Raw genomic sequence first — 18,749 nt, 5'->3', positions numbered from 1 at the left:
CATTCTTACTTGTACTTCATCACCAATGGGGTTTCTTTGCATTTCCAAAATGGCCAGGAGAACCACAATACTGACCCAAACTAATCTCAGTTCAAATCTCCGTTCATACAGTTAGAGTGATGTGATAATCATTGTGTACAAGTGGTATGGTTTATATTTTCCTATAGCAGAGGTGGAGAGGAGGCACGCACACTCACATGCACTGATTTGCAGAGCTGACAGGAAGAAGGCGACCAGGCAGCCGCGGGACTGAGATCAGCCACTACAATGCAGCCGTTTGAGTAGTGACTACCTACAAGATCCCACTGTCGGCGGTCCATTGGCGGCATGCAGAAGAGAGTGCCTGGAGCTCTGTGCAGTGGGCCTCCGAGACCAGGCACAGACCTGAAAGCCCAATTTGGTATCTGTTGTTGCCTGGATTTGGTCAAGCTCCTTTCCTTGGCAGCAAGTGAAAATTTGTCAGAATTGGCTGGATGTGTTGACACACACCTAGAGCGAAGGAGGTCTCTGTAAATTGGAGGCCAGCTTGGTCTAAGTGTCAAATAAGCACATGGCTGAGGTGGATATATAACGTATCAAATTGGACCTGAATGTTAGGTTCTCCCAGCATTTCTCAGGACCTACCTGTTAAGGGTATGGTTGGCATGCCCTTCCCTCTACCTGGAACACTCCAGCCCAGCAGCTAGGCTGCCCTGCCCTATAGGCTCCTTCCTACATAACCCACCCACCCATTTTGGCTACCCCCCCCCCCTTTTTTTTTTTACACTCTTGGCTACTACACCTGTCCCTTTCCCCTCCCCCACCTCCCACCCTGCGTGCCCCTGCTATGGCTCAGGGTCAGTGCCCCTCTGGACTCTCCCAGATATCTCTGCTTCTTCTGGCTATGCTCTCTCTTTTATCTACAACAAACCTCCTCCGAACCCGCGAGCAATCATGTCCTTCCTCTTTATTTCTTTTTCTAATTCATCCTACAAAGCGAGTTCCATTATGAACGGCATAGTAAGACCCTGTCTCAAAATCACCAAAATTTCAGAATTAAAAGGGAGAGGAGAGAAATTGCAACTAGGCTTTCACTGAAGCCTGAGATAGAAAAATCAAGTTTGGGAACTCTGGAAAGTTCATACTTGTACCTGATTTCTGTTGGTGGTTGGTTTAGTTGGTTTTTGTTGGATTTGGACTGTTAGGAACAGACAGAACCAGAATTCCTTTTCCGGTTTCTCCTAATCTAGAATTGGAGACCTAGTGAAAAGGAGGAAAAAAGCAGAAATTTCAAAGGAAGAAAACAACAAGAACAAAAAAAAAAAACCAGGGAGCCCAGCCAATATTAGGCTTGGGTGGCAGTTCCCCACGGAGTTTCCCCTCCTCCGCCCTTGACCATCTGCTTCCTCCTGGGGACAGTGCACCCCGACCCTGTAGTTGGTGACCCAGTTTGCAGAGCACGCTTAGCCGACTTCCACCGCCCCGAGGGCTCCATGGCCTGTCCTGGACTTCCATTCTGCAAGCTCAGTGGGCGTGGCGTGCAGAGCCACACGGGCTTTGGGACAAGATCTACAACGATCAGATTCTAACTTTCAGACTTCTGTGGTAAGCCGCTCGTCAACAAGGCTTGCTCAGTGGAGAGGAAGACCGAAGAGCCCCGTGGCCGCGCAGCAGGGCTTCCCAGGCAAGTTGCAGGCGGGCTAGGGAGTAGCAGCCCAGGTCTGTCCCACGGTGTCTGTCCGGCATGCCTGGTGCCTCTCCATCCGAGCCGGGCCTCGTTCTGAAGGGAAAAACCCAAGCACCAGTTTGCCAGTCCTGTTTCATTTTGATATGGGAGAGAAAGGGTCGGGGGAGGGAGGGAGCGAGGGAGGAAAGCATCAGTAGATCTCTAGGGTCTTTTTGTGCTCTTTTAAGAGCTCTCTGTCAGCTTCAGGCAGATTCACAAAGCCAGTACAGGAAGTTTTGTGGATTATATTAGTTCTTTCTGCTTTTTACCCCCGGGCTAATTTGAATGAAAGTCATTTGGGCTGGCAGCTGTGAGCAAGTTTCAGTACTGCATTACTTCGAACCACTCAAATTTTCTAGAGCTTTAAAAAGGTATTTAAAATATATAATCTTAACTCACTTAACATTTTTGTCAGACGATAGTGATGCACGCTTTTAATCTCAGCACTCAGGAGGTGGAGGCAGGGGGATCTTTGAGTTCTAGGCCAGCCTGATTTACAGAGTTCCAGGATAGCCAGGGCTACACAGAGAAACCCTGTCTCGAAAGAAAACAAACAAACAAACAAAACAAAAAACCAAACAAAAAAAAAACCCACCTTACCTAACACCTTAAGTAATGTGATGGACATAAATAAAATTAACTTCATTTTATGCCTTTTATATATCAAATAATACACAGATATTTATATTTTTCTATATAATTTATATAATTATAAATTAGAATATGTATATATAATATATACATATCAAATGAATAATAAGTTGTAGTTGAGGCAAAGTCAATGTCATTGTATGGGGACTTGATGTACAAACCACGTTCATAATGTTCACTCATCGCATTTGCTCCTCATTTCGTGGATTTTTTTATTTAATAACTTGGTAATGTAAATTTTTTTTTTTACATTAAGTGATACCTGCAGGACAAATGTCCCCCATTTCTTGGCTCCTTTATATTAAATAAGCTCTTTGGAAGACTTGCCTCTGGGCCTCCCTTTCTACTTCTCCTATTTTTTCTCCCCCTCCCTTTCCCCTTGCTTGCTCTGGGTGTCACCAGGGTCTTATGAAATCTGCTGTCTGTCCACAATTCTCAGTTCTCATCCTCGCTGACCAGTCAGTAGCTCTTGACTTAGAGGTGTCCCTGCCTAGTGATCTTTCTTCTTCGTTTGACTTACAGCTGACTGACTTCTGTGCTCCCACCCACTGCTGACTTAGGCTTCTCAATCACTGAATGGTAAGGTCCCACAGAGTCCAGTGTAAAATGAGTTATTTTTAATGTATTATCAGTGAATTAATCTGGTGGCTGTATTTCTTTACCTTTGCTAGTCCCAGTAACCACACATAGAAACCAAGATTTATTTCAAACTGTACCTCACTATCTGGGTAATGTTGGTTTATATTAACCACCTAAGCTAATCTGGCTACCTCTCAGCCATACGTCATATTATTATTGATATGTGGGCTTCAGGTTTGTTTTCCCATGGTGACCTCTCAGACCCTTTCTCTCCTCGTGGCCCATCTGAATTGAATCAGTCTCTCTTCTCCCTTTCTCTCTCTGTGTCTGTCTGTCTGTCTGTGTCTCTCTCTCTGTGTCTCTCTCTCTCTCTGTGTGTGTCTCTCTCTCTTTCCCCTGGCTGGGGAAATTTCCACCTTATTCTCTCTTCTCCCCAACCATTAGATGATCATTTTTTTAAATTGACAAGGCAGAGAATAAACGGTAAGAACTGTTTACACAAACTTGAGACAGGAGATTCTAGACATAAACTTCACAATGCCATGTCAGATTGAAACAAAATATGAAAGCAGAGAACTTAGAATTTGCATAACGCAAGGATGACCTTTACTCAGTGCATTAAGCCTATTGCCCGGGTCCGGATCATCTTTGTTTTCTAGAGATACATCCTGCCAACAGAATTTCTTCCTGGAGCCATTGGTCCCGAGATGACAGCTTCTGAACTGTAATCTCTAGTTTTACTTCTTTTTAGGTTTGCAAGCATGCATCCAAGTCTTCTGACGTGTCCAACGAGCAATCTGATGGTTGTTTTAATTTACCATATGCAAACAAAACTATTGATATCACAGACAACACAGCCAGTCCTCCTCTCCCTTCTGCTTTCTTTTAATAACTGTCCATATCTCTGTAAAAGTTGCTGCCACTCTCATAAAGTCACAATCCAGGAACTTCTATTTTCTGCTAGCACTGGGGATGGAGCCTTGTGTATATGATCCACCTGTGAGCCATGTTCCCAGCCCTAGGAATCATTCTTGCCTTTATTCTTTTGGTTGGGTTATTGTTGCTGTTGCTAGTGTTGCTGCTGCTGCTGCTTGAGTCTGGGACTGTCCAGACTGGGACTGTCACTGTGTTGACCAAGCTGGCCTCAGACTCACAGAGATTCATCCTCTATCTCCTGAGTGTTGGGGTTAAAAATATGCACCAGCACACCAGGCTTAACTTCTTTTAAGCTGAGTCCCCACACTTAAGCCTTAAAAAAAAAAAAAAAAAAAAAAACCCTGAGGACTGTACCTGATTCCCTTCTTCCTCTCAAGCTAAATCTCGGGAGATTATAGTCTCTATCTCACCCTGGCTTCTCTGTAGCTCTCTTCCAGAGAGCAGTGATCCTCTTCAGAGAGCCAAGATTTTTCTTTTTTGTTAAAGATTTATGTGAGTACACTGTTGCTGTCTTCAGATACACCAGAAGAGGGCATCAGATCCCATTACAGATGGTTGTGAGCCACTGTGTGGCTGCTTTGAATTGAACTCAGGACCTCTGGAAGAGCAGTCAGTGCTCTTAACCACTGAGCCATCTCCCCAGCCCGATTTTCTTTTCTTTTCTTTTTTTTTTTTTTAATGTGTCAGAACTTTTACTTTCTTCAAAACCATCTGGGAGCTTCTCAACAGTTCTCATTTTTATGGTTAAAAATAAAAAGCACTTACAGTGGCTTTGAAGCCCTGGGATGTGGTCCCTGTTCTCTCTTCTCTTTGTCTTCCCTATGCTACAATGACAGTTACTCCTGCAGACTCTACTCCTCTCCACCCCTCCCTGATTTTCCTTCTTGCCTGCAGTTGAAAGGAGTTCTGTTCTGTTATAACCAAAACCCTTTGCCACCGCCTTGTGACGTACTGAAGTTTCTCTAGTACGGCGGCCCTCCTCTGATGTACTAGATCATTCCAGTGGGGACTCTTCAACCATATGAAAATAAGGATTTCATCATATTTATCAGTTAAGCATAGTAAGAATTGATAACTGACAGTAACAACAGAGTGTCAAGGGTTCCCTGAATATACACACTGTACTCCTCTGATGGTTATCTGATATTCTGCATGGTGACTGCTGGGCAAGTAGCATATGCAGTGTGAATACGTCAGACACTTGGGCTTGGGTGGAACACTGCTCAGAGCAGCAAAAAGCTAAAAACAAGAATTATACGTTCCTGGATTTTTTTTTTCATTTAATAATTTCGGATTGTGGTTAACCCATGTAAATGAAACTGAAAAACCAACCATGAATAAGCATGAACTGCTATGTTCCATGAAACAGTGGTATCTTTGTGAGTGTGTGTGTGTGTGTGTGTGTGTGTGTGTGTGTGTGTGGTGGGGTTTTGAGACCTGTGGGGTCTCTCTGTATAGCCCAGGCTGCCTGCTTGTAGACTGGACTGGCCTCAAACTCATAGATGGACCTGCCCCTGCCTCCCAAGCCCTTGGATTAAAGGTGTGCCCCACCACCGCCTGGTTAAAATTGTGGTACCTTTAAAACATCTGTGGCTGCTGCTAGTGTTAGAATTGTATAGCTATATTTACCTTGCCTTACAATTATGTTTTTAAAAAATAAAGCACCTTCCTTGTTTGGAGGTTTAAAAAAAAAAAAAAAAAACAAGTCTTCTGGATATAGAAGATAAAATAAAAGATCTAGAATGTTGTCACATGTCCATAACTCCATAACTCTGAATTTGGTACCATCTTTTTACCAAGGAGAATAGGCCATGATTTGGCAAGGAGTGGAAGGGAGTCTAAGAGACTCCCAAGATAAATAAAGTAGATGTACAGATGAAAAGCAACTTTGCATTTCTGTTCTTGTACTCTGACAGAGACAATTGTCAAGTCATGAAGCATTTGCTTTCTCTAGGGCCTTTTCTTTGTGCTGTGACAATACCTATGATTGAGTTTATAGTTGTCATGGGGACTGGAGAAGCTCTGGGAGCTGGATTTGTTGTGTGATTAGTAAATTCATGTCATTGTAAAATTTGCTTATATGTAAAATAAAGATAAAATATAGTTATATATGAAGGTGGCTACGTGGGCATTGAGTTAATGTGATCTGTATTTTAAAAGACAAAACCTAGGAAATATTTTCATATATTAAGCACCCTTTTCTTCATATAGCATAATCCTTATAAAAGCATATAACTATGTGTTTATGTATGTGAAGTGTTTTTATGTGTGTTCTTCATATATATAGCCTCATTCTATGAGTAGCATCTATGGATAATCAATGCTAACTGTTTTGGTTTAGTTCTTTTCTGTCTATTTTATTTGTATTTTGTATTTCAAAGCTTGGTCATCCTATATGTACTATTTTATACCAACTAATTGTTACAAGAGGATTTTTGTCCTGTAACTAAATTTATTCATAAACATTGTTAATGGTTTGATAGGATTTTGTCCTAGGAATATATAGCATTTTCCATTACCATTGTCCAGACTTGGGGTCTTTTACTTTCTTCAGCATTAGGGACTGGGCGCCACATTTTGCATGTGCTAGGCAAGCACTCTGTTACTTAACTTTTCCCCTAGCCTGTTTTTAATTTTTGAGATCAGGTATTGATTAATTGCCCAAGTTGGTCATAGCTGTGCTCACTGTGACCATCTATGGCTTTTCAGTTGTTTGCTCTTCTATTAATTAAGTCACCAAATATCTGACACACAGCAACTTAAGGAAAGAATGTTTATTTTGGTTCACAGTTTAGAGGACTTCAGTCCATCTTGGCCAGGAAGGCATGGTGTCAACAGCCTGAGGTAGTTGGTCACATTTTACTACAATCAGGAAGCCAGGATAGATGAAGGCTGTGCTCAGCTTACTTTCTCCATTTTCTTTCTTCCTTCCTTCCTTCCTTTCTTCCTTTTTTCTTTCTTCCTTTTTTCTTTATCTCTCTTTCTTTCTTGTATTCTTTCTTCCTTTCTTTTTTTTCATTCAGAGTCCCAAGCACATGGACTACTGACCCATCCAGGATGGTTCTTCCCTCCTTGGTTACACCTCTCTAGAAACCCCCTAGATATGCCCAGAGGTGTGTTTCCTAAGCGAATCCAAACCCTGTTGGCAGTGAAGATAAATCATCACAACCTCTAATAGAATATTGGATGGCCAATGTACAAGATCTCTTACAATAAGGAAATGGACTCATAATATCCATACTGCAAACATCCAATAAAAATGTCGTCATAGGTCCTGAAACTAAGAAAGAAACTAAGCCAGTTATATAAGTAAATGGGGCCCACGAAGACACACAGGCTGAAGTACTGAATGAATAAAAGAAAGAGACATGGGATGATGGTGGAGCAGGAAGAGCCACATTGGACATTATTTATCATACTAATAAGTTTGGGTTCTAAGTACAGTGGACCACTTCAGGGTTGCAGATCAGATTAACTTGATCTAGGTATATGTGTTTAGTTCAGTCTGACTGCTGGTTGGAGACTGGGCTAGATATTAGGAGTGAAACATACATACTAAGGGAGAAATGTTGATCCAAATGAAAATAAAGTAGAGAAAGTGATTTGGGAGGTACTGTGGAGGTTGAAGAGCAGCATTTGGTGGTAGAGAGGCAAGGTGGAATAGCTTGAGAGGAATATGGAGGGTGAATTGACAGGACTCAGTGATGACTTAGAAGCGACGTAGAAAAAGAAGAGGAGGTGTCAAGGATACCTCAAGTCTAAATGATGCTGTTGTTGATAGTAATGGAGAAGTCTTGGAAAATGAGTTAGGAGCTACCTCCCACGTCAGCAAGGAGTGCTGAAATGTGAGCAAGACACTTTGGGAGCACAGAAGTGTTACTCAACTCAATGACAATGAAAACCCTAAACAGTATCTTGAAATATAAAAGACTGTCTATGCAGAGAGTGGGAATATATTCTAGACAGGAAAAACACAGAGATAAGACACATCATAGAGTGCTGAATAGATTTAACCTTTAGAAATTGTGTAAATTGGGTTGACTCATTGGCATGTCTACAGGGGATGGTCTTTAAATATTTGTTTATTTTATGTATATAAGTACATTATATCTGTCTTCAGACATACCAGAAGAGGGAATCAGATCTCATTACTGATGGTTGTGAGTCACCATGTGGTTGCTGGGACCTGAACTTGGGACCTTCAGAAGAACAGTCAGTACTCCTAACTGCTGAGCCATCTCCAGCCCCCAGGGGATGATGGTCTTGATCGTTAATTGATATAGGGAGACCCAGCCATTGTGAGTGGCACTATTTCTAGGCTTTTGACCCTAGGTTCTATAAAGAGAGAGAGTATTAGCTGAAAACTAAGCAAGCAAGGATGTATTTATTGTCTCCTTGCTCTTGAGAATGGATCTGATATAACTAGCTGCTTGACTTCCTACCTTGATTTCCCCAAATGGTGGTGTCTTAGGTACTGTTCTATTTCTATGAAGAGACACCATGGCCAAGGCAATTTATAAAAGAAAACATTTATTTGTGTACTTACTTACCATCTGGAAGATTAGTCTACAACCATCATAGCAAGGGGGTACCGGGTGGAGGAGTGTAGCAGCAGGCAGGCAGGTGTAATGGTGGAGCAGTAGTGGAGAGCTTATATCCACATGCAAAGAAAGTAAGACTGGTCCTGGCCTGAGCTTTTGAAACCCTCAAGTTCACCCCAGTAACATGCCTCCTCCAGCAAGACCACACCTCCTAAACCTTATCAAACAGTTCCAACAACTAGGATCCAAACATTCAAATACATGAGCTTGTGGGGGCAATTCAAACCACCACAGACAAGTTGTAACTTGGAACTATAAGCCAAATAACCCCCTTTTCTTTTTAAATTTCCTTTTGTCAGGACACTTTATCATGGCAACAGAAATGAAACGAGAACAGAGAGACTGACAACAGTTGGGAGTTGTATCTCTAAACAGTAATGCAATAGGGGAGATGGTACAGAAGAAAAAAAAGAGATGAGGTCATGAAGGGCTGGTATATTATTCAAATAAAATGGAGGTTTCCCCTACTAAATACAGGTTATTTTTTGGGAGATCTTTAAGACACTGAAAAATAGCATCAGTTTTCCATTGCAGAAAATCAGTCTAAAAATAACCTTAAAGGGAAGAGATGTGGGATCAATGAGACTAATTGGATTATGGGATTTATAATTATCTAAGGAGGAATGCTAGTCTTTACCTCATATTGACAAGACCATGGAAAGAATAGGAAAAATTTGAAAGAGTTTTAAGAGACATATTTGCAAGAATTGAAAATTAATGTAGAGAATCTATGGGGAGGACCAGGGGGGATGTGAGGGTGATTTCCAGGGTTTTCACATAATAAATTCATAGTGTATCATTATTATCAACAGAGAAACAGAGTATCTGAGGCAAAGCAGATTAAAGAGGAAAAATTGATAAATGTATCCTTTAATTCATCTGCCCATCTATTTTTTATGTACTGACAGTGTATTATGGGCCAGAGATATTGACCAGAGGTCAGCTGCTGTGGAAATGCTATCTCTGGTCTGTCACTGGTGTTTCTTCTTGTGCTCTTGCTTCCTAGTAAATTAAACAGAGAAGTGTTCAGAGCTGTGTGTCTTGCACCCAGGCCTGGAGGAGAGGGTGACTTTTGGAAATAAGAACACTAAGTTCACTTTCTAACAGTCATCTCAAGTAGATAAGAGCTCATTGGACTTTGAATGGGTCTCCTAAGGTAGGAATGATAGTAGATGCCTATAATTCCAGCACTTAGACTGAAGCAGAAGGAGACCATGCTGGGCTACATAGCAATACCCAATAGTCTCCTGGAGCCATGATATGCCTTCAGCCATGTTTCCTCCACTCTCATACTTGTTGATTAGTCCTCCCAGGCTGCAGGAATATTTATGACGTTTCTTAATACCAAAGCATTGCTACTGTGTCTGTGTATATATGTGTATGTATACATGTGGGCTCACATAGGTATGGTTGAACGTTCACATCTATACACATGTATCATGGAAGCCAGGAGTCATGGAAGCCTTAGGATGGCCTCCCACCTTGATTTTTGAGGTGGGTCTTTCTCTCAGGGACTTGAGACTTGCCAGTTCAGCTTGGCTGGCTAGCAATCCCCAGAAGACCTTGGATCTCTTCTTCCTCAGACTGGAAAGTGAAAGTAGTAGGAACTTGAACTAGCTGGTTACTTCACAGTCAAGAAGCAGAGAGTGATGGAAGAATTCTCAGTTCATTTTCTTATCTTTTTACAGTCCAGGATCCCAATTCAGGGAATGGTGTTAACCACAATAGGTAGGCCTATCCACCACAATTAACCAACCAGAATAATTCCTCAGAGGAATGGCCAAAAGCTGATGGATGTGCTGGAAAGCTTGGCCCCTCAGTGAATCCCAATTCTAGGAAAGTTGCCAATTACTACTCACCATTACTGTTTCACCTCTTGCCAAATTCACACCAAACATTTTCAAGCCATAACGTTTCATTCTTTGTCTCCATAGTTGCATAACTATCACTAGAAAATGAATTCAGTCTAACATCAGGTCTCAAAGTCATTACAGTTCCTACACTTTAAAAGTCAAAATTCTCTTAATTGGGAGTTCAGATAAAAATTTAAAAAATGAATTACAGATTTCTGACATATAATAGAACAAAGCAAACATGTTTTAAGATTTCTTTTTAATTATATATATATATATATATATATATATATGTATGTATCTATATGTGTGTGTGTGTGTGTGTGTGTGTGTGATATATGTATTGTGGGGGGGGGTTCTCATGAGTACTGATATTCTTGGAAGACAAACATGCCAGAGCCCCTGGAGCTGGAATTATAGGAGATGGTAAACCACATATCTTGAACGCTGGGAGCTAAACCTAGGCCCTCTAGCAAGAACAATATGCTGTGGTAACTCTGAGCTCTCTCTACAGCCCCACTCCCAGAGTTAGCATTTTTATTTCAAAAGATAATCTAAACATAGCAAGAAATAATCAGACGAAAGCCAAACAAAAACCCAGCAGGGCAAACACCAAATCCTGCAGCTGGGTGTCTGGTATGGGTATGGTGGTGCTGCTGCTGGCATAATTAAGTTGTCCAGGCTCTAAAAGCTTCAGGTAGCCCAGTTCCTTCAGCCCTGTCACTGGCAGCACAGCCTCGCTCTTGGGCCCTCTACACTTCATGCCCACAGGTTTCTATGGCAGGCATCCCCCAGTCCTGCCATTATCAACATCATGGGGTCTCCACTGAAATAGATTTTGTTTTCACTGTTTCACACAATGGTCTCTCAAGGCTCCCTTGTGGGAACTCTAATCCTGGTGTATATTGTCTGTCCTTGATTGCTCTCTGAAATTATGGAACAAGAATCCATGGTTCCTCAATTTTGCACCTTTCATGTCTTCTAAAATAGAACCATAGGGATGTTCTGCGGACACTTTGAGATGTAGCCTGTCCACCTTAGATTGTATTTTTGTGTGTGGATATTTGCACTTGAGTGCAGGAGTCACAGAAGCCAGAAAAGGGCATTGGATTCTTTGGAGCTGAAGTTATAGGCAATTGTGAACACCCAACATGGATGCTGGGAAGTGAATCTGAGTCCTCAGCAAGCCCAATGAGTTAAGCATAGTTGTATTATAATTGTTATTATGAATAAGAACAATTACTAAGCTATCTCTCCAGGGTCCTGGACATAATATGGTTGGCTTCTGTTTTGTTCTTTGTTGCTTGGTTTTGTTTGTTTGTTTGTTTTTCTCATGAAAGAGTTTCTTTGTGTAGCCTTGGCTATCCTGGAACTCTCTCTGTAGACCAGGCTAGCATCCAACTCAAAGATTTACCTGCCTCTACCTCCTATAGAGTGCTGGGATTAGCATGCACCACAAACTCTCAGAGAATAGTACTTTTAAGTCTCTTCTGCTCACTTACAACTGTTCACCCCACATGGGTAGACTTGTACCCTATAAATGTCTAGTGCAAAATGATCTTGACATAGTAGGTCTCTGACTCGTGAGTGTTTCTGAGAATTGTGCCTTCCTGGTGCTTTAGGCTGAGAGCTGCTCCCTGCCGCTGGCGTGCTTCCTCAGTGAGCTCCTGTCACATGTTTTATATCATGTATAAAACATGGATGCGGTGGTTCCTAATTGTCTGTCTGTCCATCCTGGTCTCATTTCCTTCAAACCCAGCAAGTCTAGATTCAGTTCCCAACAAAGCCCGTAAATAATAATAAAGCATGTATTAACAGCAAAACCCTAGTTGGACAAAATACTGGATTGTATGTATTTCTACCACAAGATGGTGCAGTTCAGATATGGCAAAAAAAAAAAAAAAAAAAAAAAAAAAAAAAAAGGATTCTCTGGTTCAAGTATCACAGACATAGTAGGATTTTTAAGCGCATTAAATTTCAAAAGTACTCATTTAAATATTTAACCTTTTCCTGTGATAAACATGCGGGCAGACTGAACATTTTATGTGTGCACGTCTTTTATCAGATTATTATTATTTCACTCCTACCATTTGAGGGAATCTCTTCCCAGACAGTGAAAATGTTTTTGAAAGATGAACACTACCTTTAACCTATTATTGGAAAACTCGAAGGTGAGCATTTTATCAGCTAAGATACCTCCCCAGCCTTCCAAGGGAGATTGTGTTAGAGTTTCTTCTGGAACATCAGGACCAATGTGACATAAACAGAGGCTGGGGAGAAGACACATTTTAAAGAATTGGTGTGCAGGACTGAGAGAACTAAGTAGAGCAGATGTGGCTGAGAATTCAGAGTGTGTTCCTGGGGCTGGAAAAGTGCCTGGCTGGCAAGTGTTAGGTACTAGGTTCAATCTCCAGCCCAGAATAACAACAGACAGTAATAACAACAGAGTTGATACATTCTTGAGTCTAAAGGCTGTGTTGCCTTCTGCTGACAGAATCCCGTTGCCTTCTGCTGACAGAATCCTTCTGGGCATCCAAGTGACGGGAGGTGGCCCATCTACGTTATGAAGGCTAATCCCACTCACTTAGAGTTGACTGATGTCAACATTAGTCACCTTCGTAGATTGGTATTTAGCCAAACACTGGACTCCCAAGGCCTATCGATGCAACATATGAAATTAACCATCATAAAAAGCTGAACGGAGAGACTAAGTTCAGCAGGAAGGGGATGGTCATGTTGATGTTTCCATCTTTGGTCATGAGTGGGACTTGATGGCTTGCAGCTGGAACATCCCAGAGGGACCACCAGGGACATTTCCGCAAAGAGAGGCCCTGCTGCTCTGGCCTGCTCTCCTTCCCCAGACTCTGGGGAGAAGAGTAAGCCTGAGGCTCATCAAGTTTGAGGCTGAAGAGGAATGATAACATGCAGACTCAGCATTTCTCTCCAGCAGCACCTCCTGTTGCATTTCAAAATGAGATAGATCTGAGGCAATTTGCAGAAAGGTCTCTATTCCTGTCTTACTGAGAATAGTGAAGAGACCTTCTGCAGATATCTACCACTACCCCCGACCCTGACACACACACACACACACACACACACACACACACACGGATTTTTTTTTTCATATTCCTTTTTTCTGTCTTATTTTTGAGCTCTGCTAAGTGGCAGAGTTCTGTGCACCTCCGCTGTGCCAAGTGTACTTGTCTCAGTGGTATCTCTTCTTCTCCGTCTTTCTCAATGCTTGTCCCCCTTGGCCAATCCGAAGCATTCAAAGTCAGTTAAACAGTCTCTTGAACCATTTCTTCCCTTGGCATCTGGGGCAGCCCAAGTCCTCACCACTCCAACTCTGACTCCTTTGCTGGCTCTTTCTGTTCCTGACCTTCATAATGATCAGCTGTCCTTCCTTTTCCAGTCTATACTTTTTCCTTAAGGATCTCACATGATCTTTAGGTTTTCAATACAGTTTGTATGAAGGTAAAAGCCAAACTCTGTGTCTCAGTGGCTGACCTCCCTCCCATCAGCAGGAGTTCCTTTAAGCTTTGTTTTCAAAACACTTCTCAAGTCCAGTCACCTGCTTTGCTCCTGCTGCTGCAGCTCAAGCCACCAGTATCTTCTGCTGGGTTTCTAGGACGGACTAACGGTTGCTCTTGCAGCTGCTCTTCCCTCTCTTCTGCCTGATGAAACCGGACAAATCAGGCTTCCTCTCTGCGTTCCCTTACTGTCTCCTGCTCAGCTCACAGTTCTGTTTATGCTCCACCCACACTCCAGTTCCCATCGCTCTCCAGATGCCAGGCATCCAACAGCCTCAGAACCAGTATGTTTTCGGCTCTCTACCCACAATGCTCTCCTTCCAGACAAATATCTGCACAGATACTTCATGTCCTCCTTAGTCTTCTTTCTTCATTCTGTCCTTTGTTCCTCAGCAGATTTACTTAAGAACAATGTTCACCAGCAGTTCTTACTCACCTTTTCTGCCCTGTCTTTCCACAATTCTTCATACTAAACACATACACACACACATGATGAACAGTGAGTGACCTTATGAGACCCTCACCAGTGTCAAAAGACAGTGAAGAATGGGCAAATCCATTTGGTTTTATTATTTATATAATTTTTATTATCTGGGCTACATTTTAGAGTGGCACTTCAGAACACCTCTTGGTCAGCGGCACCTTGAAGCCCAGCCTTAAAGTACAAAGACCGTGAAAGACAAGTAGTGGCCATTGATTCCTTCACTAGCCAGGGGCGATAGTAAGGGCTTTTATCCTAACAGTGTGTCTACCTCCAAATCTGCGTTATATATGTATGTGTACCTGTAGTGTTCAGGTCATTGTGGAAGTGACCATATACACATATTCAGTGGGATAAACAGAGAGTGTTAATCAAGAAAGGGAAAGAAAGCCCCAAGACTGTGTGAAAGCATAGGTTCAAAAGCCGAGTTTATCTTTTAATCCAGTTTTTGAATCTAGTTTATCTGGACTCTTTGAGCATTAGTCGCTTATATTTGACATTACAAAAGCAGTATTTATCTCTCCTGTTCCCTGTCTTTTGATAAAATAATCCCCCTTGAAGTTATTTAAATTTCATTCCTGTGGATTACTTTTCTTTTTGCAGCTGGTCTAATTCTTCTAATTCCAGAATTTCATATCACAAAAGAATGAATGGAAATTACATCTGTTTGTATGCTAATTTCTTCTCCAGCACTTCCTGGCACCGCAGTGAGGCAGTGAACCCTGAACGATGACAGTTTTGACCTCTTGGTGCTGACTCAGTAGAGCAGCTGTCAGTCATCTTTGGGCTATTTGCATCCCATTTGCATGCAAGAGAAAACCAAAAGGTTTCTCTCTCTGGCAGCCTTTGTGAAGCTCATTAAACGTCTGATAGTTTGGTCTGTTTGGTTTGGTTTGGTTTGTTTTTGTTTTTGTTTGTTTGTTTTTATTTTTTAATTTAGTTTGAACAAAAGTTGTTTGTTTTTTTTTAATGCTTTGGTTAAGCAAATAAAATTTTGCTTTGTAATTTCCCTTTTTAGATTGACAAGAACCATTGAAACTCAAATAAAGCTCCCTTGTCTGCCCCATCAGTCCATCATGGGCGTTGGGAAGTCTAAACTAGATAAGTGCCCTCTTTCTTGGCATAAAAGAGATAGTGTGGATGCCGATCAAGACTGCCATGAGTCAGACCCCGGGAACTCTGAGGATACGTCCTTGCATGGTTTTGTGGAGCAGAGCAAGGGAGCAGAACAGCCAATAGGAGAGCAGGACGCACCTGAGGCAAAGGGGGAGGGGCACGAGGAGCAGGCTGAAGAAGAGTTCCTCAAATTTGTGATACTACATGCAGAAGATGACACCAACGAGGCCCTCCGAGTCCAGAATCTACTGCAAAACGACTTTGGCATCAGGCCTGGGATAGTTTTCGCCGAGATGCCGTGCGGAAGACTGCATTTGCAGAATCTAGACGATGCGGTAAATGGGTCGGCCTGGACGATCTTGTTACTGACAGAGAACTTCTTAAGAGACACTTGGTGCAACTTCCAGTTCTACACTTCCCTGATGAATTCTGTGAACAGGCAACACAAGTACAACTCCGTCATACCTATGCGGCCCCTGAACAGCCCTCTTCCCAGGGACAGGACTCCCTTGGCGCTGCAAACCATCAATGCCTTAGAGGAAGAAAGCCAAGGCTTTTCCACACAAGTGGAGAGAATTTTCCGGGAATCTGTATATGAGAGGCAACAAAGTATATGGAAAGAAACCCGAAGTGTGACACAGAGACAGTATATTGCCTGAAATGGAGCACACCCCCGGCTCCTGTTTTGTAAACAGAATGATTCATCGACACTTAGAAAGTAGTTTCTAAGAAATGCTTAGATGAGAGTCTGCTTCCAAGAAATCTGCAGTGCACAAGAAAGGTACATTTCTGCAGCCCTGGGATTATGCTACATTCAAACGATAAACCCAAGATTGTCAGAGTCTCTGGCACTTTTCTTATAGTTTTCCTAGTTCATCAATATTCCTAACTCATTTCTTGTGTTGAACCATAAACAGGCACGTGTGACAGACATTTTCAGGATCCAATATTGAAAATTCTCAAAAGACATGGTAAAAATGGCTCTGGCTGGGACAGGTCTGACCACCTCCCTTCCTGCTTCTCTCATGAAATTTAGTTACCACAAAGCATCCTAAGGCTGTCACACAGAAACATGGTGGCCAGAATGGGACATGTGCAGTATTGAAGTAGTAAGTAGATACAAAGTATCGGAGCAGGGTGCTTACCTTCAATCCCAGCGACGGAGGCAGAGGCAGGAAGATCTCTGAGTTCATCGGCCAGCCTGGCCTATAGAGTGAGTTCCAGGATATCTAGGGCTACACAGAGAAACACTGTCTTGAAAAAAAAAGTAAGAAGAGCAAGGAGGAGGAGAAGTCAGAACAGTCAGGCTTTGGGAAACAATCCAGCCATGTGTGGTTTTATTTCTGCTGGAATTTGGAACTAGATCCTACCACAAATTGGCAATCCTTTCGAGAGTGTGATAGGAAGGGACTCTGATGATGGGCCCTGATTTGTTAGGTGTCTTCTGTGACCCGGGCTTTAATTCACAGCTTGTGAAAAATGTGACTCAGCAGCTGTTGCCTTTAAAATCAATAACCTCTCATGTTAGCCTTTAGACATGTCTCTTGCATAGTGTTTAACTCAGGGACTATTTCTTATCTAGGGCAGTGTGTGTGTGTGTGTGTGTGTGTGAGAGAGAGAGAGAGAGAGAGAGAGAGAGAGAGAGAGAGAGAGAGAGAGAGAGAGAGAGAGAACGCACACCAGGGAGGCCCACACAGACCTGTATCTTTTCCTCATAGAACTTCAACCCATTTGAGACTGAAGCAGTTCAAACAAGTACAGACTGGGCATGTGCCTGGGGTGAGTCACGTCAAATAGTGAGGAAGTGCCCGCTGGGGACCAGGAGACCTGCTTGCAGTCCAATCTCTGCCACTGAGGATGAAAGCACCAGTGGGCAGCCATTCTCCTTTGTCTGTGAAATAAAAGGGTTGGATTGATGGATCTCTAAAGGCTTTTGTTCTCTCCCAGGAGGGAAAAACTGAAGCCAGAGAGCAATAAGCAAGCCTTAAACTTTTATGGGGTGATACATAGTGTAACCATTGTGGAAAACATAATGCACGCTTACAAGGAACAGATATTTCTGTATATTTGCTCCATCATCAATATTTACTGCAGCCATAGGAAAGAATCACTATCTATGCCTACTAAGGTTTTTGGGTTTGGTTTTGGACAGGGTCTCTCTGTGTAGCCCTGGCTGGCCTGAAACTTGGTATCAAACTCACAGACCTACCTGATTCTGACTATGCTGAGATTAAAGGTGTGCTACTCAGGTTTTTAAAATATATATATTTTATAAGAAGTCACAAACAAATACCTTCTTCCTAGTTTGTGTGTCTCCTAATCTTTACTTCTCTGAATCCCATCACCCCCAATATTTTTTTTAATAAACAAAATTTGAACCTGATGGCTGTTTTAAGTGTTAACTCAATCATTAAAATGCTATTGGTAGCAGAGCTTTGCTAAAGCTAATGTTAAGACAGGAGTAGAGCCAAGAAACCTACAGAGAAGTAAGCGGTGCCTTCGGCCACTGCAGCAGAACTCCTCAGACTGGACAGTCTGTGCAGAAGTGAGTGCTAATAGTTCTGAAGCCTGAGACATTCAAGTCAAGGAGCTAACAGATCTGCTGTCTGCTGAGGACCAGTAGGACAGAGATGGCACTTTCTTGCTGCATCCTCTCTGGAAACAGGTTTCTTAAAGCATCTTTAGTCAGGGCATGAGTCCTGTTCTTGAGGGCAGAGCTCTCTTCCCCAATACTCAAAGGTCTGGCCTCATAGCATCCTCAGTTTATGGATTAAGTTTCCACGTTGGAATTTCGAGTGTATACACATGTAGTCATCTATCCATAAACCTTGCTGAATCTCAGTGCTCTTCTCTAAATTAAAGATAATATCCAACAACAACAACAACAAAAAGTTACTCTCAAGGACTGTGGGTGGCTCACATTGTCCTGTTTCAGTGACTGAGCAGTGACTGAAACCAACGTGGGTGTGTTTCATCTTACGACTCCGAGACCACAGTCATGGCTGTGAGTCTTAGGGCTGGAATCAGTTCAGTTCGGAAACCTGGATGCAGAAAGGGAAGCAGAACCACAGAGGAGCACTGCCTGTGCTCTCCCGGCTCATGTTCTGGTACCTTTCTTATATCTCCCAGGACCACCAGCCTGGGGCTGGCACTGCCTCCAGTGGGCTGGGCTCTTCCACATCAATCATTAACCAAGAAAATATTCCACAGATTTCCCTACAGGCATTTCTCAACTCAGGACCCTTTCTCAGCTACAGGCTTGTCTCAGCTAGAGACCAAGTGTTCAAATGGCCAAGA

At 42.5% G+C, this 18,749-nt stretch overlaps 1 protein-coding gene across 1 annotated transcript; it reads left to right on the top strand.

Annotated features, from left to right (window-relative positions):
- Positions 1-15,412: 15,412 nt before the first annotated feature.
- On the top strand, positions 15,413-16,111 carry TICAM2 (TIR domain containing adaptor molecule 2; the record flags this gene model as incomplete). Its single annotated transcript, XM_080920139.1, has 1 exon — positions 15,413-16,111. The coding sequence occupies one exon, from the start codon at positions 15,413-15,415 to the stop codon at positions 16,109-16,111; it is 699 nt and encodes a 232-aa protein (XP_080776265.1).
- Positions 16,112-18,749: the final 2,638 nt, after the last annotated feature.

The sequence above is a fragment of the Micromys minutus genome (assembly GCF_963924665.1).
Source record: "Micromys minutus genome assembly, chromosome: 8".
NCBI lineage: Eukaryota > Metazoa > Chordata > Mammalia > Rodentia > Muridae > Micromys > Micromys minutus.
The sequence above is the reverse complement of the archived record's forward strand: the minus strand, read 5'-3'. Positions and strand labels throughout refer to the sequence as shown.